Source organism: Bufo gargarizans, chromosome 3, assembly GCF_014858855.1.
Source record: "Bufo gargarizans isolate SCDJY-AF-19 chromosome 3, ASM1485885v1, whole genome shotgun sequence".
Taxonomy (NCBI): Eukaryota; Metazoa; Chordata; class Amphibia; order Anura; family Bufonidae; genus Bufo; species Bufo gargarizans.
This window is the reverse complement of record NC_058082.1, coordinates 538,051,907-538,076,911: the sequence shown is the minus strand read 5'-3', so window position 1 is coordinate 538,076,911 and position 25,005 is coordinate 538,051,907. Positions and strand designations below refer to the sequence as shown.

Below are 25,005 nucleotides of genomic sequence, written 5' to 3'. Positions count from 1 at the left end.
TTATAGAATTTTAATTTATTATTACTTTTGTCAGATTAAAGTTATTTCTGTGACCATTGTGACTTTTTCTTTCATTGACCAAAGGGTACCAACAATTTTGTCCACGTCTGTATATATATATATATATATATATATATATATATATATATATTTTTTTTTTTTACATATTTTATGTTAATTTAAACACATTTCCCTATCCACATTTGTTTGCAGAGCACTTGCCATGCTCTTAACCACATTTTGCTGGCATTTGCAGCCCTCTAGCCCTTTTCATTACATTTTAGAGCCATTTTAGTGCTCCAAAGTTCAGGCCCCCATTAACTTCAATGGTGTTCGGTATAAACATCACATGATCCACCCCGTCCAAACATCATTAAAAAAAATATATACACAAAGTATACAAGCTAGGTATCACCATGTCCGTAATAACCAGCTCTATAAAATACCACATGATCTAACCCTTCAGGTGAACACAGTTAAAAAAAATGCCTTTTGTCACCTTACATCACAAAAATTGCAAAGCAATCAAAAAATGTGTATACCCCCCAAAAAAGTACCAATGGCCTCATATCGCAAAACATTATAGCCCAAGACAATCTGAAAAAAAAAAAAAGCTCAGACAATAGAGAATTTTTTTGCTTGAAAACTGCCATTTTGTGCTAAAGTGAAATGAATAAAAATAAAATAATAATGAGACCTATTAGGTATTGCTGCATCTGTAACATGCTCTTTGACCGCCTCCAGACCACCTAACGCACGGATGCATCCTGGAGGCAGTCTATTCATTCCTCCTGGACGCATCCGTGCGTCATCTCGCGAGACTTCGGTCTGAGCCGGCCTGCGCATGCGCATCGCGGGCTGGCAAAAGTTCAAGCACCATTTCGTCACCAGCCTGCCTGGTTCTAGGTTGAGTGGAGAGTGCCACAGCTCAGTCTTGTCTCTTATCCCCTGCCACAGCTCTGCGGCACCAAGCATATCAGCTTCATCACGGCCTGTTGCTGCTTCCCCACTCCAGTGCTACACTGCTTCCAGCTACCAACTCATGACTGACTGGTGTTGCATGCGGATAATACAGAGGAGGAAGTGGAGGAGGTGGCGAAGGGGAGGTTGGAGCCACTAATGTAGGGGCTGGCAGAAACCCTGATTGACATAGGGCCCGCAATCCTTGGCATTGGGAGTACCTGTGCCATCCCAAAGTAAGACTCTCTCCCAGCCGCCAACATTTACCCAGTGTGCAGTCAGGGAAATGTACTGTCCCTGGCTGAATGCACTTATCCAATTGTCTGTGGCCAAGTTGACCTTCCCAGTAACTGCATTGGTCAGGGCACGTGTGACGTTACGGGACATGGTGTAAGGCAGGCATGACACACCTTGAAAAATAGTGGCAGCTGGGGACTGCGTACAGCCACCAACATCAGGCTGCGAAAGGCCTCAGTGTCCGCAAGCCTAAATGGCAACATTTCCAGGGCTAGTAATTTGGAAAGCTGCAGATTTACTGTTATGGCCTGTGTGTGGGTGGCTGGGTATTTGCACTTGCGTTCAAATGCCTGGAATAAGGACATTTGTATGGTGTGCTGGGACACTGAAGTGGATGTGATAGTCTTGGACAGAGGATTGGCCAGCACGCAACAGGGAAAGAGGAGGCAGTGGTGTGACTGACACAGCTTGTGGACCCAGGTGTTCAGCCCACCTATTACAGTGTTTTGATGCCTTGTGGCAGATCATACCGATTGTGAGGTTGCTAGTGTTCACGGCCCTGCTAATTTTTGTATGGCACAGGTTGCAAACTACAATTCTTTTGCCGTCCACACTTTCCTCAGAAAAGCTCTATACTGTGGAACTTCTACCACTTGGCAAGAGATTTCTGCAAGGGGATGCTTGGAACAGCTGCGGGCCTGTTTGGTGTGGCCTGCATTCTCCCTTTTGCCACCCCACTGCCTCTTCCAGCCTTTTGTGGTGCAGCAGATCCGTTCCCCTCTGTACTGCTGTCCTCACTCGGCTTTCTACCTTTCCTGGTTGGGTCAGTGACCTCATAGTCTGCCACCTCCTCTTCCACTTCCTCACTCTTCTCATCCTCCTGACTTAACCAAACCACAACCTCAGTGATTTACAACGGTCTCATCCTCTTCCTCAACCTCTTGAGACAGTAATTGCTCTTGAGTTATTGGCAACTGCGTCTCATCAGCATCCACCTCATTAAACAGTAAGTGCCACTCCCCACAGTCATCTTCTTGTGACACTGGATGTTCAAGAGTTTGGGAATCAGGGCACAAGATCTCATGTCCCTCTTCAAGCATGCTTGGCGAGAGGGCCAAAATCAAGGAATGGTGAGAAAGAGGTCCTGGGAATTTCCAAGTGTGGAATCACTTGTTTGATCAGACTCTCCATGGTGGGAGGAAGGAGTATCAAGACTGGATTTAGAAGACATGGTGGTGCTTAACCGACTGGAAGCATTATCTGCTGAAATCCAACTGACCACCTGGTCGCAATAGTCTGACTTCAAGGAGTAGTGTCCTGCGTCACCCTGCAAACTGGGACATGAAGCTAGGTATCGTGGATGACTATTTTTTTCTTGTGCTCTGGCAGCAGGCATAGTTTCAAAGCACCCAGCGTCCCTTACTGTTCACCTTCATTTTAAGTGATATATACTTTAAAGTATGTCACAAGTACAGTAGCATAGAATTTGAAAGTGTAGGCGCAAATAAAAATAAAAAAGTATTTGTGATGAGTGATGGACAAACATCTGCCGGGACGGTACACAAATGCGCAAACACAATCAAATGTTCGCAAACCGCAAGTTTGCGGTGGGTCCCATTAATTTTAAATGTAAGGCGAACCTGAAAAACCTTCAGCTCATATTTGCAGCCAAGAAATAATTACTAGAAGTGCACAAATAGTCCCACAACATGGACAGTGACATACCAGATGTATTATTTGAATTTGCAATCTCCATTCATAGTTTTCTTCAATGCCAAATATCAGCATTATAGTTTTCAGTACCCAAATGCACTTGAAAGTATATTGATATACAACTCCCTGCTTCAGTTTTTTGGGTGGGCGACTGGTATCACACCAGTAGAAATTATTTGTTCCAATAACGCTTGTCTCGCTATATACCTGCAGTATCGCAGCAGAACCGCACACAATACAAATGCACTATAATTTACTATCTAATATAGAAAGTATATTATAACATTGTACAAGGAAGGCAATCCATATACATGAAGATAAAACGTAACCTTTGATCAGGTTACTATGAGGGTCCATTCACATGTCGTCTGTTTTGCGGATTTGCAAAACACAGACACCGGCAATGTGCATTCCGCAATTTGTGGACTGCACATCGCCGCCACTATAATAGAAAATGCCTAATCTTGTCTGCAATTGCGGACAATAGGACTTTTTTTGCGGCAACTGAAGCACGAATGCAGAAGTGCGGATCCGCAAATGTGGATAGCACATTCCGGCCCCATTGAAAATGAATGGGTCTGCACCAGTTCCACCAAATTTCAGAATGGATGCGGACCCATTGCGTGAATGGAAAATATATCCCTCAAAATAAAAACAAATTAAAATGATTAAAGTTAAGCAAAAAGCATAGATGTGGTAGGCAATAAGTCCCCGGCGGCACCAAATCAGAAACCATATGTCCTGCCACAATCCAGGGGGAAGAGAAAGCAAAACATATCTAGCCCTGGGCTAGATGATGTGGTATTGAAGGACAGGGTGGGCAAAGAACTGTCCCTGATATTGCCCTACAGGGGGGTGCTATTCTGGCCCTGATAGCCTAACCCCAGACCACCCGCCCTGATAAGAGCGACCCCGTCCGGAACCTTACCCCATATAAAAGTGGCCCTAGTAAGCCCCTAGCCCCTTACTTCCAGGTGATCACTATATAGATCTGTGTTTTTGACTCATTATAAAAGTATATTCTAAGTATATCGCACCCCTCTGTGGATCACACATATCGATAGGACTTTTGTGGCCCTATTGGCTAACATTTGGTGTCCCTAACAGTCTGTCCCTGCCCCACACAGCAACCTCTCCCTACACTGGCAAAACACTGAATGTAAAAAGTCAGCCAGATCAGGTTTATTTATAAGGTAGGGGGTATGTCCATGTGCTGAAACATCTCAATTTGCTGTCCTGTACCACCTGATGGATATGTCATGGGTCAAAGTTCTTCACAATATAAAAGAATATGGCAGGCGCAAATATCTCCATACGTTTGCATGTTTTGCATGTTTGCAATTTGACAAATTCGCCGCAAACCGAAAGGCCATCTCCATTTGTAATGTAAAAACGTCACACAAGACGTCAATTCAATACAGGGATTGTCACAGGTATTTGGGATGAGGAAATGTTAGTCTACGTAAAAAGTACACTGTACGTCAGAAAATATTTAGGCGCACACGCTACACTGGACATGTGGCACTGGTAATCTCACTGTCCGCAGTAGACAGTCTATTGAAAAAGTTAACTGGATGTCAGATATTTTTGGGATGCGCTCGCTTTACACAGGAGATCTGACACGGATAATTTAACTGTCCGCAGCAGCCTATTAGACGCTATATAAAATTCTTCCAGTAACACTCTCTACACTGCCTTTCCCTTCCTATGCTCATCTCTCCCTGACTAAGACTGAGCCGACCACACGTCATTGGGTGCTCTATAGCTCCCGATGACAGTCCGGCCAGCCAATCACTAATGCCAGTACCTCCCTGCATGTTTATTGTCTGAGTAGCAGACACGAAACGTGTGGGAAGGTGACTCAGCTGAGTACCGCCATGTGCAGAGCCGAACATTCTCGATCAACACTAGTAGACATATGGGAAATGTCAAGTAATAAATATCTTATGAGGCATCACTTTGTTTAAAAAGCAAAGAAATAGAAATTTTGAAAATTCCACATTTTTCCATACTTCTGTTAAACTTGGTATTTTTTCATAAATAAAAAGGCGAAATATATTGACTCAATTTTATGACCATCATGAAGTACAACGTGTCACACGAAAACCTCAGAATGGCTTGGATACATAAAAGTGTTCCAAAGTTATTACCACAAAGTGACATGTCAGATTAGCAAAAAATGGTGGACAGGAAGGTGAAAACTGGCCCGGGGTAGAAAGGGTTAAGGTTTTGTGTATTTTGACTATGCAGCTTGCCATGAGAGCTTTAATTGTTAGAACCAATTAATTAGCACCTGAGTTGTTGATTGACATAATGCTATATAGGGGAATGTTGAGATACTAGACTTTATGCTATGAATAAATATGAATTTTATTTTTAAAGACATGTTAACATCTAGCAAACTGTTTGACATGTGACGAAGTTTTCATTTTTATTTAAAGTGTAACTGTCTTTATTTGCTAGTTTATTAGAGCTAGGCATGTATACCTTAGTCTGTCAACGATTGTCAAAAGATCTGAAATTACCTTATAATAACAGCTTTCATTAATGTCCTCCCTCCCTTTGTCTTTTTCCACTGCTCCCTTAAAAGAGACAGTCGCTGTTGCTTGTCTGTCTCTAAGACAGGAAGATGGAGGGGCAGTCCTTCACATTGCATGCCTGCATTAGGCTTCAGAGTGAGGAGGCTTTTCTCTCAGTAATCCAATCTGATTGGCTGGCAGGGAGCGGCTGGCTACAACAAGTGTATACGGGAAGTGAGTGAAAGCAGTTTTGGCCTCAGAACCGGCAGAGGAGCCATCTTGAGAAGGTCCTCATACTGTAAGTGTTTAAACAGCTGTAACTCAAGGAAAACAGTGGTATGTGAAGAAACTAAAGATTGCTTTATGCATAATGCTGCTGCAGCAACATACGGCAGGATTTTTATTTATTTTTTATGAAAACATGACAGTTACCCTTTAAGTGCTGGAATAAACTTTCTTGCCGTTTTGACATTCTTATTATGCCAATAAAGGAAGAGTTCAGTTTGGGACACAAAAAATAAAAATTGTACTATCAATTTCAAATAGTCTTTTCTGTGGCACATTTAAAAAAAAGTCTTTGCACCTTCTACAAACACGACACATTGGTATTCACAATTTTCTTTGGTAATGTAGTTTTTGAAGTAAAAATGTGTTTGCTATAACTGAACAGTACCTTGCAGTTATGCAACACATTTAAATAACAGGTTTCATTAAGTGAAACTGAAATGCCCAAATACAAAGTAGTTTTTAGCAAAAAAAAAAAGTGGGGGAAATTCTTTAATGTTTGCAGCAGAATATATGCTATTGGGGCGCTGACAATAAGCCCATAAAGAAATTTTTGTGTAAAAAAATAAATAAAATCTCTCCTTATAGTGTCCCTACAAACTAGCTTGTGTCTAATTGTGTTTTGGCAGGCACAGATGCAACACATCTGATCACATTCACAAAAGTGAACAAAACTGCATCTGGCTCATTCTTACAAGGAGCAAAAGAACCTGGCCAAATCAGGGTAAGCCCTCCCCCACAGTCATTTAATCCATCATCTTCCTTTCTTCATTTCCCATGCCAATTTTCACAGTAAAATGGCACTGGGCGCAATTAATACTAATGTGAATCTTGGAACAAATCTTATTGATTTTGAATAAAAAAAAAAAAATATATGACTTGCATATAAATATTTCATCACTGGCAATAATTACCTGTCCTGTGGAAGAGGTGCACCACCGAGCTGCACAACTGTAGGGAATATGTCCATGTTACTTGTTGGTTCATCAATTACCGTCTCAGGTTTTATAACTCCAGGCCAATAAAGAAGTCCAGCAACACGTATTCCTCCTTCCCAATTCGTTGCTTTTCCTCCTTTAAAAAAAAATAAAATTAAAGCAGACATTGCATTAAACCCCATCCCATGATTATTGCAAATTGAAAATCAGATATGATTACATGATTTTTTCCTGATAAAGCTAGAACAAGTCCTGTACCTCACATGGATCCAGAGAGCTCCATATTAATCGTTCCATTTGCTCTGCTAGATTTATATCAAGCTGGCAACTGAAAGCAAGTACCCTTTCTACTGTAGCTGAGGAGGCATGGCTGCTGCAAAAAAGGACCTCTCCATAACAGTTCAGGAGGCAGTTGAAGGATACAAGTGAGCATGTGCAGCCATCTCAGCCAGTAGGACAAAGAAAAATGACAATTGCACTTAGTAATTGCTCTTCTTGAACCCCATGACAGCACCTATGCAATAAGGACCTCCCATCCAGGATAAAAAAACTCAACATCCCCTACCCCTCAGTAAATTTCAAGGGGAAGACCAAAGAATAGACAAAGTCTGTTAAAGAAAACAAAGGATAAAAATAAAAAGGCACCCCAGCCACAAATTATTCAATATTATTTATTTTCTAAATATATTTTTTGGGCTGGGGTGCCTTTTATTTTTACTCCTCGTTTCCTATAACCGACTGTCTATTCTCTGGATATAATATAATACCGACAGGTGCAGAGTATAGCGATGCTCGAGCCGAACTAGTATTCGGCCGAGCATACTCGCTCAACACTATAAACTTTACTTTTTGTGTTTTTATTCTCTGGATTATAAAAAAATAAATAAAATTAAAAAAATTAAAAAAAATGAGCAAGCATAGTCTGCCAAATACCGGTTCGGCTCGAGCATCGCTATGCTAGGCACATGGCGGTACTCAGTAGAGTACTGCATGTGCTCGAGCACAGTGCTCAAGTCAACTTCCTGCACGATTTGCGGCTGCTAAGCAGCCAATAAATGTGCAGGTAAGTACTGCCCCCAGTGAACTGTTGGGCTGTCAGACTTTGGTGGAGGCACTATAAGAATCAGATATAGCCATCTTTAGCCATCTGGACAAGGAACTCTGTGGCCTTGTGACCTTTTTGCACCCCTAAGAATTGCACAAACAGGTAATTAGATTTTCTGAAAGGCTTTGTGGCTTCTAGATAGAACAGGATGGCCCTACCCCTGTCTAGTTTGTAAAATCTTTCCTCCCCTTCAGTTTTCGGATCTGCACACAATGGAACAATAATTTTCTCTTGTCTGAGGAAATTGGATACAGCTTTACGGAGGAAGGCATTAGCCTAAAAAGAATTCCCGTCTGGAAAAACTGTACAGAAAGGCTCCATCATTAGGGCCCGGATCTCACTTACTCTACATGCTGAGGTTATGGTTACTAAAAATAGGGTTTTTAGCAGACAAGTAGACAAAAAAAAAAAATATAAGATTTAATGTTAATTTTTTTCATTGGGAAAACTAGAAATCAAACGTATTAAAACTAGACACAGATTAATAGGTAGTACGATAGGCAAAACATGTGTTATATCAACTTTGAACGAGGCAATCCCTTTTTGTTAGCTTGGTGACAACTTCAGTGATGTTAGACTACCCTGACCGATTTGTTAAACTTTATCAGAGCAATTCCTCTTTCTAGAGCATCATTGACCACCTCAAGAGCGTTTACATGGCTTCTAAGAGAATCACTGCAGTATTCTGTCATGTTGTGGATCCCAAACAATTCAAAGAAGGTCTTTGTTTTATTAGTAACGAAATGGCTTAGGTCTTTTCCTTCAAAAACTAGGTTTTTTACCCTCTAATCATTTCACTTCCTTTCTTTGCAGGTTTTGTTTCTAAAATTTTTAGTCATATTTTCAGCCTGAGTGATAAGTTTGTCCAAAAAAGACAATTCTACGTTTGACAGATACCAAAAAGGTGTATCTTAGCAACTGAGCACTTTTTTTACATCTGCATCTGGGTAAGTGCTCAAGAGCTGTAGCATATCCAAAATCATTCTTTGGAGCCCATCGACTTACAGTTAGATGTTGAACATAAAATTTTTCGATAGCGAACACGAGTTTCTGCAAATGTTCGCAAACGGGCGAACCGCCATTGACTTCAATAGGCAGGCGAATTTTAAAACCCACAGGGACTCTTTCTAGCCACAGTAGTGATAGAAAAGTTGTTTCAAGGGGACTAACACCTGGACTGTGGCATGCCGGAGGGGGATCCATGGCAAAACTCCCATGGAAAATTACATAGTTGACGCAGAGTTGGATTTTAATCCATAAAAGGTATAAATCACCTAACAAGTAGGGATGAGCGAACTCGAACTGTATAGTTCGGGTTCGTACCGAATTTTGGGGTGTCCGTGACACGGACCCGAACATTTTCGTAAAAGTCCGGGTTCGGGTTCGGTGTTCGTCGCTTTCTTGGCGCTTTTGTGACGCTTTCTTGGCGCTTTTTGAAAGGCTGCAAAGCAGCCAATCAACAAGCGTCATACTACTTGCCCCAAGAGGCCATCACAGCCATGCCTACTATTGGCATGGCTGTGATTGGCCAGAGCACCATGTGACCCAGCCTCTATTTAAGCTGGAGTCACATAGCGCCGCCCGTCACTCTGCTCTGATTAGCGTAGGGAGAGGTTGCGGCTGCGACAGTAGGGCGAGATTAGGCAGATTAACTCCTCCAAAGGACTTGATTAACTGATCGATCTGCAGCTGTGGATCATTGAGCTGCTGATCCTCAATTGCTCACTGTTTTTAGGCTGCCCAGACCGTTTGTCAGTCACATTTTTCTGGGGTGATCGGCGGCCATTTTGTGTCTTGTGGTGCGCCAGCACAAGCTGCGACCAAGTGCATTTAACCCTCAATGGTGTGGTTGTTTTTTGGCTAAAGCCTACATCAGGGTGAAGCTGTCACACCAAGTGCATTTAACCAGCAATAGTCTGTTCATTTTTTGGCCATATACAAAATCAGGGGCAAGCTGCGCCTGTCACCAAGTGCATTTAACCCTCAATGGTGTGGTTGTTTTTTGGCTAAAGCCTACATCAGGGTGAAGCTGTCACACCAAGTGCATTTAACCAGCAATAGTCTGTTCATTTTTTGGCCATATACAAAATCAGGGGCAAGCTGCGCCTGTCACCAAGTGCATTTAACCCTCAATGGTGTGGTTGTTTTTTGGCTAAAGCCTACATCAGGGTGAAGCTGTCACACCAAGTGCATTTAACCAGCAATAGTCTGTTCATTTTTTGGCCATATACAAAATCAGGGGCAAGCTGCGCCTGTCACCAAGTGCATTTAACCCTCAATGGTGTGGTTGTTTTTTGGCTAAAGCCTACATCAGGGTGAAGCTGTCACACCAAGTGCATTTAACCAGCAATAGTCTGTTCATTTTTTGGCCATATACAAAATCAGGGGCAAGCTGCGCCTGTCACCAAGTGCATTTAACCCTCAATGGTGTGGTTGTTTTCTGGCTAAAGCCTACATCAGGGTGAAGCTGTCACACCAAGTGCATTTAACCAGCAATAGTCTGTTTATTTTTTGGCCATATACTACATCAGGGGCAAGCTGCGCCCGTCACCAAGTGCATTTAACCCTCAGTAGTGTGGTTGGTCAAGCTGTGACACCAAGTGCATTTAACCAGCAATAGTCTGTTCATTTTTTGGCCATATACTACATCAGGGGCAAGCTGCGCCCGTCACCAAGTGCATTTAACCAGCAATAGTGTGGTTATTTTTTGGCCATATCCCAGTCTAATTCTGTCACTAAATCCATACCGGTCACCCAGCGCCTAAATACTAGGCCTCAAATTTATATCCCGCTAAATCTCTCGTTACCGCTGTCCTGTTGGAGCTGGGAAAGTTATTTAGTGTCCGTCAAAGCACATTTTTTGTTCTGGGTTGAAGTACAATTCCCAATTTAGCAATTTCATAATTTAGTGGTTTCTGCTATATCAGAGCTATTTGAAATCTATCCCTAAAAGGGTATATAATATTCAAGGTGCACATTGGGTCATTCAGAATAACTTCACACACACCCGCTACTGTGTATTTTCAAGTCTAATTCTGTCACTAAACCCATACCTGTCACCCAGCGCCTAAATACTAGGCCTCAAATTTATATCCTGCTAAATCTCTCGTTACCGCTGTCCTGTTGTAGCTGGGAAAGTTATTTAGTGTCCGTCAAAGCACATTTTTTGTTCTGGGTTGAAGTACAATTCCCAATTTAGCAATTTCATAATTTAGTGGTTTCTGCTATATCAGAGCTATTTGAAATCTATCCCTAAAAGGGTATATAATATTCAAGGTGCACATAGGGTCATTCAGAATAACTTCACACACACGCTTCTGTGCATTTCCAAGTCTAATTCTGTCACTAAATCCATACCGGTCACCCAGCGCCTAAATACTAGGCCTCAAATTTATATCCCGCTGAATTTGAATACAATACATTGGGCCAAATAATATATTTGTTGTTGTGGTGAACCATAACAATGAGAAAAACATCTAGTAAGGGACGCGGACGTGGACATGGTCGTGGTGGTGTTAGTGGACCCTCTGGTGCTGGGAGAGGACGTGGCCGTTCTGCCACATCCACACGTCCTAGTGTACCAACTACCTCAGGTCCCAGTAGCCGCCAGAATTTACAGCGATATATGGTGGGGCCCAATGCCGTTCTAAGGATGGTAAGGCCTGAGCAGGTACAGGCATTAGTCAATTGGGTGGCCGACAGTGGATCCAGCACGTTCACATTATCTCCCACCCAGTCTTCTGCAGAAAGCGCACAGATGGCGCCTGAAAACCAACCCCATCAGTCTGTCACATCACCCCCATGCATACCAGGGAAACTGTCTCAGCCTCAAGTTATGCAGCAGTCTCTTATGCTGTTTGAAGACTCCGCTGGCAGGGTTTCCCAAGGGCATCCACCTAGCCCTTCCCCAGCGGTGAAAGACATAGAATGCACTGACGCACAACCACTTATGTTTCCTGATGATGAGGACATGGGAATACCACCTCAGCATGTCTCTGATGATGACGAAACACAGGTGCCAACTGCTGCGTCTTTCTGCAGTGTGCAGACTGAACAGGAGGTCAGGGATCAAGACTGGGTGGAAGACGATGCAGGGGACGATGAGGTCCTAGACCCCACATGGAATGAAGGTCGTGCCACTGACTTTCACAGTTCGGAGGAAGAGGCAGTGGTGAGACCGAGCCAACAGCGTAGCAAAAGAGGGAGCAGTGGGCAAAAGCAGAACACCCGCCGCCAAGAGACTCCGCCTGCTACTGACCGCCGCCATCTGGGACCGAGCACCCCAAAGGCAGCTTCAAGGAGTTCCCTGGCATGGCACTTCTTCAAACAATGTGCTGACGACAAGACCCGAGTGGTTTGCACGCTGTGCCATCAGAGCCTGAAGCGAGGCATTAACGTTCTGAACCTGAGCACAACCTGCATGACCAGGCACCTGCATGCAAAGCATGAACTGCAGTGGAGTAAACACCTTAAAACCAAGGAAGTCACTCAGGCTCCCCCTGCTACCTCTTCTGCTGCTGCCGCCTCGGCCTATTCTGCTGCTGCCGCCTCGGCCTCTTCCTCCGCCTCTGGAGGAACATTGGCACCTGCCGCCCAGCAAACAGGGGATGTACCACCAACACCACCACCACCACCACCTCCGTCACCAAGCGTCTCAACCATGTCACACGCCAGCGTTCAGCTCTCCATCTCACAAACATTTGATAGAAAGCGTAAATTCCCACCTAGCCACCCTCGATCCCTGGCCCTGAATGCCAGCATTTCTAAACTACTGGCCTATGAAATGCTGTCATTTAGGCTGGTGGACACAGACAGCTTCAAACAGCTCATGTCGCTTGCTGTCCCACAGTATGTTGTTCCCAGCCGGCACTACTTCTCCAAGAGAGCCGTGCCTTCCCTGCACAACCAAGTATCCGATAAAATCAAGTGTGCACTGCGCAACGCCATCTGTAGCAAGGTCCACCTAACCACAGATACGTGGACCAGTAAGCACGGCCAGGGACGCTATATCTCCCTAACTGCACACTGGGTAAATGTAGTGGCAGCTGGGCCCCAGGCGGAGAGCTGTTTGGCGCACGTCCTTCCGCCGCCAAGGATCGCAGGGCAACATTCTTTGCCTCCTGTTGCCACCTCCTCCTTCTCGGCTTCCTCCTCCTCTTCTTCCACCTGCTCATCCAGTCAGCCACACACCTTCACCACCAACTTCAGCACAGCCCGGGGTAAACGTCAGCAGGCCATTCTGAAACTCATATGTTTGGGGGACAGGCCCCACACCGCACAGGAGTTGTGGCGGGGTATTGAACAACAGACCGACGAGTGGTTGCTGCCGGTGAGCCTCAAGCCCGGCCTGGTGGTGTGTGATAATGGGCGAAATCTCGTTGCAGCTCTGGGACTAGCCAATTTGACGCACATCCCTTGCTTGGCGCATGTGCTGAATTTGGTGGTGCAGAAGTTCATTCACAACTACCCCGACATGTCAGAGCTGCTGCATAAAGTGCGGGCCGTCTGTTCGCGCTTCCGGCGTTCACATCCTGCCGCTGCTCGCCTGTCTGCGCTACAGCGTAACTTCGGCCTTCCCGCTCACCGCCTCATATGCGACGTGCCCACCAGGTGGAACTCCACCTTGCACATGCTGGACAGACTGTGCGAGCAGCAGCAGGCCATAGTGGAGTTTCAGCTGCAGCACGCACGGGTCAGTCGCACTACAGAACAGCACCACTTCACCACCAATGACTGGGCCTCCATGCGAGACCTGTGTGCCCTGTTGCGCTGTTTCGAGTACTCCACCAACATGGCCAGTGGCGATGACACCGTTATCAGCGTTACAATACCACTTCTATGTCTCCTTGAGAAAACACTTAGGGCGATGATGGAAGAGGAGGTGGCCCAGGAGGAGGAGGAGGAGGAGGAGGAAGAGGGGTCATTTTTAGCACTTTCAGGCCAGTCTCTTCGAAGTGACTCAGAGGGAGGTTTTTGGCAACAGCAGAGGCCAGGTACAAATGTGGCCAGCCAGGGCCCACTACTGGAGGACGAGGAGGACGAGGATGAGGAGGAGGTGGAGGAGGATGAGGATGAAGCATGGTCACAGCGGGGTGGCACCCAACGCAGCTCGGGTCCATCACTGGTGCGTGGCTGGGGGGAAAGGCAGGACGATGACGATACGCCTCCCACAGAGGACAGCTTGTCCTTACCCCTGGGCAGCCTGGCACACATGAGCGACTACATGCTGCAGTGCCTGCGCAACGACAGCAGAGTTGCCCACATTTTAACCTGTGCGGACTACTGGGTTGCCACCCTGCTGGATCCACGCTACAAAGACAATGTGCCCACCTTACTTCCTGCACTGGAGCGTGATAGGAAGATGCGCGAGTACAAGCGCACGTTGGTAGACGCGCTACTGAGAGCATTCCCAAATGTCACAGGGGAACAAGTGGAAGCCCAAGGCCAAGGCAGAGGAGGAGCAAGAGGTCGCCAAGGCAGCTGTGTCACGGCCAGCTCCTCTGAGGGCAGGGTTAGCATGGCAGAGATGTGGAAAACTTTTGTCAACACGCCACAGCTAACTGCACCACCACCTGATACGCAACGTGTTAGCAGGAGGCAACATTTCACTAACATGGTGGAACAGTACGTGTGCACACCCCTCCACGTACTGACTGATGGTTCGGCCCCATTCAACTTCTGGGTCTCTAAATTGTCCACGTGGCCAGAGCTAGCCTTTTATGCCTTGGAGGTGCTGGCCTGCCCGGCAGCCAGCGTTTTGTCTGAACGTGTATTCAGCACGGCAGGGGGCGTCATTACAGACAAACGCAGCCGCCTGTCTACAGCCAATGTGGACAAGCTGACGTTCATAAAAATGAACCAGGCATGGATCCCACAGGACCTGTCCGTCCCTTGTCCAGATTAGACATTAACTACCTCCCCATAACCATATATTATTGGACTCCAGGGCACTTCCTCATTCAATCCTATTTTTATTTTCATTTTACCATTATATTGCAAGGCTACCCAAAGTTGAATGAACCTCTCCTCTGCCTGTGTGCTAGGCCTAAATATATGCCAATGGATTATTGCAGTGGTGGCTGACGTGAAGCCTCATTCTCTGCTATGACATGCAGACTGATTCTCTGGTGACATGAAGCCAGATTGTCTGTTACGGGACCTCTCTCCTCTGCCTGGGTGCTGGGCCTGAATTTATGACAATGGACTGTTGCAGTGGTGGCTGACGTGAAGCCTCATTCTCTGCTATGACATGAAGACTGATTCTCTGCTGACATGAAGCCAGATCCTCTGTTACGGGACCTCTCTCCTCTGCCTGGGTGCTGGGCCTGAATTTATGACAATGGACTGTTGCAGTGGTGGCTGACGTGAAGCCTGATTCTCTGCTATGATATGAAGACTGATTCTCTGCTGACATGAAGCCAGATTGTCTGTTACGGGACCTCTCTCCTCTGCCTGGGTGCCGGGGCCTAAATATCTGAGAATGGACTGTTCCAGTGGTGGGTAACGGGAAGCCAGATTCTCTGCTATGATATGAAGACTGATTCTCTGCTGACATGAAGCCAGATTGTCTGTTACGGGACCTCTCTCCTCTGCCTGGGTGCTGGGCCTAAATTTATGAAAATGGACTCTTACAGTGGTGGGTGACGTGAAGCCTGATTCTCTGCTATGACATGAAGACTGATTCTCTGCTGACATGAAGCCAGATTGTCTGTTACGGGACCTCTCTCCTCTGCCTGGGTGCCGGGGCCTAAATATCTGAGAATGGACTGTTCCAGTGGTGGGTGACGGGAAGCCAGATTCTCTGCTATGGAACCTCTCTCCAATTGATTTTGGTTAATTTTTATTCATTTAATTTTTATTTTAATTAATTTCCCTATCCACATTTGTTTGCAGGGGATTTACCTACATGTTGCTGCCTTTTGCAGCCCTCTAGCCCTTTCCTGGGCTGTTTTACAGCCGTTTTAGTGCCGAAAAGTTCGGGTCCCCATTGACTTCAATGGGGTTCGGGTTCGGGACGAAGTTCGGATCGGGTTCGGATCCCGAACCCGAACATTTCCGGGATGTTCGGCCGAACTTCTCGAACCCGAACATCCAGGTGTTCGCTCAACTCTACTAACAAGCCTAAATTTTTTTGAACAACGTGGTTTAAAACATCCAGTGTGTGTGTGTGTGTGTGTGTGTGTGTGTGTATACGATCAGGTATGATGTTGTATCGATCAGGTAGTGTAAGGGTTACGCCCGCTTCACAGACATTGACCGACCAAACTCCCCTTCTAATGCACCGCAAACAATCCATTTGCCCAACCGCAAACTTCCCATTTGCACAAGGTTGGATACCAAGCTAGCAATGTACCGTTGATGTCATTGAAGGTTTCTTCCTCCAACCAGCCACGTACAACACCAAGGGTCCCCAAAAGGAATTGAATTGATTCTTTGAACGGGAAGATGGAAAAAAAAAAAAAAATGCTGGCTCCCTCCCCTTTGTTTGAATCCACGCCACGGTCACTGCATCTGCGCCGTGCAATTTACTGTCACACCCGATATATCAGTGGTATTTGACATCCTGAAATAATTTTGTTCTGAGCTCTGTACTTGCTTTGTATTAGAATTGATGGGGTTTTAAAATTGTCTGCATTATTTCTAATAAACTATTAAGAGACTTTATTATGATTTTTATTTTATGCATTAAAAACCCATACAACTTAATAAAAAATAAAGTTTTTTCTATGAAAAATTATCCAGCCGATCGCTTTTGGTCTGATCATAATGAAGCAACGGCCTTATCTGGGGTGTGGCAACATTGCCAACACACTCAGAGGTGATGATTGCTTTATTGGGATACGCAAGTCCCTTCACCACAACAAGGAACCGATCACGAAGGGGAATTGACACATGTATGTGCCTTTTTTTGCTTTGTTTTTGCAGCCACAGTGCAGCACTAGAGGCCAGAAAATTTAAGAATGTACACATGCCTAAAACAATTTGGTATTGTTGCAGCCGCTGCTGTAGCAGTGGCCGGAAAAATTGATGTTTTCCAGGCAGAAAGGTGACTAAAACATTGCGGCTTGAACCCAAGTTGGTGGCGGAGAATTCACGAAAGTCATCCGGTATGCAGACATTAAATACAGCAGGGGATTAATAGGGACCATTTTGAGGCCAATACATGTCATCAGGCCTTTTGTTAGTCAAACGCATCCCCCACTGTCAGACCCTTCGGGATCCATGCCTCATTCATCTTAATGAAGGTGAGGTAATCAACACTTTGACCGAGGAAACTTCTTTTGTCAGTGACAATGCCTCCTGCTGCACTGAAGGTCCTTTCTGACAGGACACTTGAAGCGGGGCAGGCCAGAAGTTCCATCGCAAACTGGGATAGTTCAGGCCACAGGTTAAGCCTGCACACCCAGTAGTCAAGGGGTTCATCGCTCCTCAGTGTCGATATCTGCAGTTAAGGCAAGGTAGTCTGCTACCTGTCTGTCGAGTCGTTCTCTAAGGCTGGATCCCGAAGGGCTGTGGCAATGTGTAGGACTGAAAAAGCTACGCATGTTCTCCATCAACACCACATCTGTAAAGCGTCCTGTCCTTGCTGCCGTGATCGTGGTAGGAGGATAAATTTCACCTCTTCTCCAGTTAGATTCCCGTTGTGCTGTGACATCCCCCTATAAGCTGTGTAAAGCATATTTTTAGTTTGGTTTTGAACTGCTGCATCCTTTCTGACTTCCGGTAATTTGGTAAAATTTCCACCACTTTCTGCTTATACCGGGGGTCTAGTAGCGTGGCCACCCAGTACAGGTCGTTCTTCTTCATCCTTTTTATACGAGGGTCCCTCAACAGACATGACAGCATGAAAGACCCCATTTGCACAAGGTTGGATGACGAGCTACTCATTTCCCGTTCCTCCTCACCGTTGTCATTGACTGTCTGCTCTTCCCCCCAGCCACGTACAAGACCATGGGTCCCAGATAGGGGACAACAACGAGCACCCTGGGATTCCTCCTCTGACTCCTCTCCCTCATACTCCTCTTCCAGCATTGCCACAGGTCTGGCAAGCGATGAGGACAAGGCTGTTTTTGGTGGTGATGGTGACCACAACTCTTCCTCTTCACGCTCATCTACAGCCTGATCCAGCACTCTTCGCAGGGCACTCTCCAGGAAGAAAAAATGGGATGAGCTCGTGGATGGTGCCTTCGGTGCGACTGACTAGGTTTGTTACCTCCTCAAAAGGACGCATGAGCCTACAGGCGTCCAGTAACGTGGCAAAAAAATTCACAGCTCCGCAGAGGCTGTCCTAGCACCCTGGTAATACAAATACTTGTTGATAGCTTTTTCTTGTTGGAGCAGGCGGTCGAACATTAGGAGTGTTGAATTCCAACGTGTCTGGCTTTCGCAAATCAAGCGCCTCACTGGCATGTTGTTTCGGCACTGAATGTCTGCAAAGTTCACCATGGTCACGTAGGAACGCCTGAAAAGGCCACACACCTTCCTGGCCTGCTTGAGGACGTCCTGTAAGCCTGGGTACTTAGACACAAAGCATTGTGAGATGAGATTCAACACATGTGCCATGCACAACTTGCCCAAATTCAATGCCGCCAACAAATTGCTTCCATTGTCACACACCACTTTGCCGATCTCCAGTTGGTGCGGGGTCAGCCACTGATCCACCTGTGCGTTCAGGAGTGCTGGTCCGGTGTGGCTCTCTGCTTTCAGGCAAGTCAACCCCAAGACAGCGTGACACTGTCGTATCCGGGATGTGGAATAGCCCCTGGGGAGATTCAGTTGATGTGCAGCCAGACGCCGCAGCAGAAGAGGACTCAGCCAAGGAGGTTATGGGAGAGGATGGAGTAGGAGTAGAGGAGGTGGCAGTAGGCCTGCCTGCAAGTCGTGGCTGTGTCACCAACTCCGCTGCAGAGCCACGCATTCCATGCTTGGCAGCCATCAGCAGGTTGACCCAATGCGCAGTGTAGGTGATATACCTGCCCTGACCATGCTTTGCAGACCAGGTATCAGTGGTCAGATGGACCCTTGCCTCAACACTGTATGCCAGAGATGCCATGACTTCCTTTTCAATCACTGAGTAGAGGTTTTGGATTGCCTTTTTTGAAAAAAAAAAATAAATCGTCCGGGTACCTTCCACTGTGGTGTCCCAATAGCGACAAATTTTTTGAAGGCCTCAGACTCCACCAGCTGGTATGGTAAAAGCTGGCGGGCTAAGAGTTTCGTCAAGCCAGCTGTCAGACGCCGGGCAAGGGGGTGACACTGATATTGGCTTCTTACGCTCAAACATTTCCTTTACAGACACCTGACTGTGGGCAGATGAGATGGAAGTGCTGAAGGCGAGAGGCGGAGTGGCGGGTGGTTGAGAGGGGCCAAGGAGGACAGCAGTGGTGGACGTGGCTGAAGATGCTGGACCAGGAGGAGGATGGTGGCTTTGAGCTTGCGTGCTACTTCTACTCGTCATCATGTGTTGATCCCATAGGCGTTTGTGATGTGCGATCATGTGCCTTCGCAAACAGTTGTACCTAGGTGGGTGTTGGATTTCCCACGGCTCAGTTTCTTTTGGCACAAGTTGTAAATGGCATCGCTGTTGTCAGAGGCAGACAAAAAAAATGCCACACTGTTGAGCTTTGCAATGACGGCATTCTGGTAGTGACAACAGCATGCGTTTATTGGTGTGCTGTCTGGCTGACCCCGGGTTCCGATACATGCTGTCTGACTGTGCCACTAGCTCCTTGTGACGACCTCCCCCTGCTTCCAACTAGTCGCCTCTGTCTCCCCTTCTGAACTTTCACCCAATTCTTTTCGAGCAGGCACCCACAGACACATAGTCAACCACTTCACTTGTATCTGACACCTCAGCAAAGGAAGCAGCAGCGGGTACATCATCACACTGTATGTCCATGTGTGTAATGCTGCCTGACTGAGACATATCCCTGTTATCTACATCCTCTGGCAATAATGGTTGTGCATCACTAATTTCATCCAACTGATGTGTAAATAACTTCTCTGAGGGATCAAGTGAAGCGGCTGTGGTGGTGGCGGAGGGCGAGTGGTAACTTGAGAGCAGGTGACCAAAGCTGAGCTGGAGGAGGGTGATGCGTCAAGGTTCTTAGCGGAAGCTGTTGAAGATTGGGTGTCCTGTGTAAGCCAGTCAACTATTTTCGCCGATTTTTTTGGGTTCAGGGTACGTGGCCTCTGAACACTGGGCATTATTCCAGGGCCAGTGGAAATCACAGCACCACGACGGCCCCTGCGGGGTGGCCTCCCTCTGCCTGTTTTTTTTTTTTAGATAAGTGGTACTATGCGTGCAAGGTACTTTGCCACCCTATATAAGTGGTGGGCAGTGGGCACAGTACAGTCTGTGTGGTCCTGACACACAGGCTTGCAACTGTGATTTTATCACAGAAAAATTTTAAATATAATTTTTTTATCTGCAAAGTATTTGAGTGAATGACACCCTGTAACGGTATGAGTGGAGGCCTAGCCAGTGGCCACAATACAGTCTGTGTGGGCCTGACACACAGGTTTGCAAATGTGATATCACAGAAAAATATAAACAAAAAAATAAAGCTGATCATTTTTAGCACCCTGGGGACTAGTTTAAGAGGAAAGGCAGATTTTTGAACTGGTGTTACTCTGAAGACGTTTAAGGGTGGAGGAAGATGAAAGGAAATATCGTAACCCCTTGATACAATATTTAGAACCCAAGGATTTATGGTTATTTCTTCCTATTTTTTTTTTATGAAAAAAAAAAATGAATTTAGTCTTCCTCTCACCTAAACCCTGGCATCATTGTTTGGAAGTCTCTATTTTTGGGATTAAACAGAAACCCTCTGTTTCTACTCTTCTGGCTTTTCCCCCTGGACCACTGTCCTTCTCTGGTTGATCTTTTGACCCGAAAGGTATCTCGTTTAACTGAAATATTTTTATGTTTTACTCGTTTGAGGAAAGGATCTTTTAGAAGCCTATGCCTTTTCTAAAATACTTTCTAAATCTTGGCTGAATATCAGGTTACCATGAAATGGCAAACTACATTGTTTGAAATCTTGGAACTGATATCACCTGTCAAAGATTCCAACCAGAGTGCCCTTCTGGCCACAACCGCTAATCCAGTAGTTGTTGCCGTCATCCTAACTGAATCCACTGAGTTATCAGACAAGAAATCCACTGCTTTTAATAAGAGGGAAAGAATCCCTTTTGAAAGAAGGTGCTACCTATGACTCTTTAAAAGACTAACTGCAATAACAATCTTTTAAAGGGATCTACCACAGAGGTGGTAGCTAGATTTGGTTTGAACAGGGCAGCAGCCTCCCAGGTTTGCTTCTGAACTAAATCTACTTTTTTATCCATGGGAATAACACTCATCTGGAATCTTCCATTCCTTTTTATTAAATCCTGCATGTTTTTGTGGACTGGGAAAAAAATAAAAAAAATAAATAATTTGTTCCAACCCGCTAAACATCTGGTCCTGGACAAACCTATGGACCTTCTCATCCGAGAGATTCATGGTCACCCTCACCACTTTGATTAACTCCTTCGTATCCTCAGAGGAAAAGAGAAAACTTTAATTCTGTATCGGATCCAGAATTATGAACAGAGTCAATACTTTCTGAATCGGGGTCATTTTCTGAATCTGAGGAAGAAGAGGAACTAGAGTAACCCAACTTAGGTTCCCTAAGATTTGTGGTAGATAGATGCAGGAAATCCTATTTGAAAATCATGGGCCTAGCCCTGGTCTACTACCAGATTACATCCTTAAACACCTCCGGAACGCCTAACGCAGATGTGCGGTCCGGAGGTGGCAGCCCTGCGCAGAGTCACGCATATATGCGTCATCTCGCGAGGGCCGGGATTTCCTGTGAACGCGCGCACACAGGCGCGCGCGCTCACAGGAACGGAAGGTAAGCGAGTGGATCTCCAGCCTGCCAGCGGCGATCGCTCGCTGGCAGGCTGGAGATCCGAATTTTTTAACCCCCAACAGGTATATTAGACGCCGTTTTGATAACAGCGTCTAATATACCTCCTACCTGGTCCTCTCGTGGTCCCTTTTGTTAGGATCGACCACCAGAGGACACAGGTAGGTCAGTAAAGTCGCACCAAACACTACACTACACCCCCCGTCACTTATTAATCCTTTATGAACCCCTGATCACCCCCCTGTCATTGATCACCCCCCTGTCATTGATCACCCCCCTGTCATTGATCACCCCCCTGTCATTGATCACCCCCCTGTCATTGATCACCCCCCTGTCATGCTCCGTTCAGACGTCCGTATGATTTTTACGGATCCACGGATACATGGATCGGATCCGCAAAACACATGCGGACGTCTGAATGGAGCCTTACAGGGGGGTGATCAATGACAGGCGGGTGATCACCCATATACACTCCCTGATCAGCCCCTGTCATTGATCACCCCCCTGTCATTGATCATCCCCCTGTAAGGCTCCATTCAGACATCCGCATGATTTTTACGGATCCATGGATCGGATCCATGGATCCGTAAAAATCATACGGACGTCTGAATGGAGCCTTACAGGGGGGTGATCAATGACAGGGGGGTGATCCGGGAGTCTATATGGGTGATCACCCCCCCTGTCATTGATCACCCCCCCCTGTCATTGATCACCCCCCCCTGTAAGGCTCCATTCAGACATTTTTTTAGCACAAGTTAGCGGAAATTTTTTGTTTGTTTTTGTTTTTGTTTTTCCTTACCAAGTCTCATATTCCACTAACTTGTGTCAAAAAATAAAATCTCACATGAACTCGCCATACCCCTCACGGAATCCAAATGCGTAAACATTTTTAGACATTTATATTCCAGACTTCTTCTCACGCTTTAGGGCCCCTAAAAAGCCAGGGCAGTATAAATACCCCACATGTGACCCCATTTCGGAAAGAAGACACCCCAAGGTATTCCGTGAGGGGCATATTGAGTCCATGAAAGATTGAAATTTTTGTCCTAAGTTAGCGGAAAGTGAGACTTTGTGAGAAAAAAACAAAAAAAAAAATCAATATCCGCTAACTTATGCAAAAAAAGAAAAAATTTCTAGGAACTCACCAGGCCCCTCATTGAATACCTTGGGGTGTCTTCTTTCCAAAGTGGGGTCACATGTGGGGTATTTATACTGCCCTGGCTTTTTAGGGGCCCGAAAGTGTGAGAAGAAGTCTGGGATCCAAATGTCTAAAAATGCCCTCCTAAAAGGAATTTGGGCCCCTTTGCGCATCTAGGCTGCAAAAAATGTCACATCTGGTATCGCCGTACTCAGGAGAAGTTGGGCAATGTGTTTTGGGGTGTCATTTTACATATACCCATGCTGGGTGAGAAAAATATTTTGGTCAAATGCCAACTTTGTATAAAAAAAAAAATGGGAAAAGTTATCTTTTGCCAAGATATTTCTCTCACCCAGCATGGTTATATGTAAAATGACACCCCAAAACACATTCCCCAACTTCTCCTGAGTACGGCGATACCAGATGTGTGACACTTTTTTGCAGCCAAGGTGGGCAAAGGGGCACATATTCCAAAGTGCACCTTTCGGATTTCACCGGTCATTTTTTACACATTTCGATTGCAAAGTTCTTCTCACACATTTGGGCCCCTAAATTGCCAGGGCAGTATAACTACCCCACAAGTGACCCCATTTTGGAAAGACACCCCAAGGTATTCCGTGAGGGGCACGGCGAGTTCCTAGAATTTTTTATTTTTTGTCACAAGTTAGCGGAAAATGATGATTTTTCTTTTTTTTTCTTTTTTCCTTACAAAGTCTCATATTCCACTAACTTGCAACAAAAAATAAAAAATTCTAGGAACTCGCCGTGCCCCTCACGGAATACCTTGGGGTGTCTTCTTTCCAAAATGGGGTCACTTGTGGCGTAGTTATACTGCCCTGGCAATTTAGGGGCCCAAATGTGTAAGTACCTTGCAATCAAAATGTGTAAAAAATGGCCTGCAAAATCCGAAAGGTGCACTTTGGAATATGTGCCCCTTTGCCCACCTTGGCTGCAAAAAAGTGTCACACATCTGGTATCGCCGTACTCAGGAGAAGTTGGGGAATGTGTTTTGGGGTGTCATTTTACATATACCCATGCTGGGTGAGATAAATATCTTGGGCAAATGCCAACTTTGTATAAAAAAATTGGAAAAGTTGTCTTTTGCCAAGATATTTCTCTCACCCAGCATGGGTATATGTAAAATGACACCCCAAAACACATTCCCCAACTTCTCCTGAGTACGGCGATACCAGATGTGTGACACTTTTTTGCAGCCAAGGTGGGCAAAGGGGCACATATTCCAAAGTGCACCTTTCGGATTTCACCTGTCATTTTTTACACATTTCGATTGCAAAGTTCTTCTCACACATTTGGGCCCCTAAATTGCCAGGGCAGTATAACTACCCCACAAGTGACCCCATTTTGGAAAGAAGACACCCCAAGGTATTCCGTGAGGGGCACAGCGAGTTCCTAGAATTTTTTTATTTTTTGTCGCAAGTTAGTGGAATATGAGACTTTGTAAGAAAAAAAAGAAAAAAGAAAAAAAATCATCATTTTCCGCTAACTTGTGACAAAAAATAAAAAGTTCTATGAACTCACTATGCCCATCAGCGAATACCTTAGGGTGTCTACTTTCCGAAATGGGGTCATTTGTGGGGTTTTTCTACTGTCTGGGCATTGTAGAACCTCAGGAATCATGACAGGTGCTCAGAAAGTCAGAGCTGCTTCAAAAAGCGGAAATTCACATTTTTGTACCATAGTTTGTAAACGCTATAACTTTTACCCAAACCATTTTTTTTTGCCCAAACTTTTTTTTTTATCAAAGACATGTAGAACTATAAATTTAGCGAAAAATTTATATATGGATATCGTTTTTTTTTGCAAAATTTTACAGCTGAAAGTGAAAAATGTCATTTTTTTGCAAATAAATCGTTACATTTCGATTAATAACAAAAAAAGTAAAAATGTCAGCAGCAATAAAATACCACCAAATGAAAGCTCTATTAGTGAGAAGAAAAGGAGGTAAAATTCATTTGGGTGGTAAGTTGCATGACCGAGCGATAAACGGTGAAAGTAGTGTAGTGCCGAAGTGTAAAGTGCTCTGGTCATGAAGGGTGTTTCAGCTAGCGGGGCTGAAGTGGTTAATTTCTCTCTAATAGAAGGAACCAGGTCCTATGCCATATTCATAGTACATTTTTTGCAGTATTTTTTACTGTATGTTTCAGCTAATATTACCAAACATATTTCACCTCTCAAT

General features: G+C 45.3%; 1 protein-coding gene across 4 annotated transcripts in view; it reads right to left on the bottom strand.

Moving 5' to 3' along the window:
- The window catches only part of STS (steroid sulfatase), a 331,273-nt gene that overhangs the window by 121,883 nt on the left and 184,385 nt on the right, over window positions 1-25,005 (bottom strand). For all 4 annotated transcript variants that reach the window (XM_044287272.1, XM_044287271.1, XM_044287273.1 and 1 more), the window contains exon 8: window positions 6,629-6,788. In XM_044287272.1, the coding sequence (XP_044143207.1) occupies window positions 6,629-6,788 (160 nt within the window). The remainder of the gene's footprint in view (window positions 1-6,628; window positions 6,789-25,005) is intronic.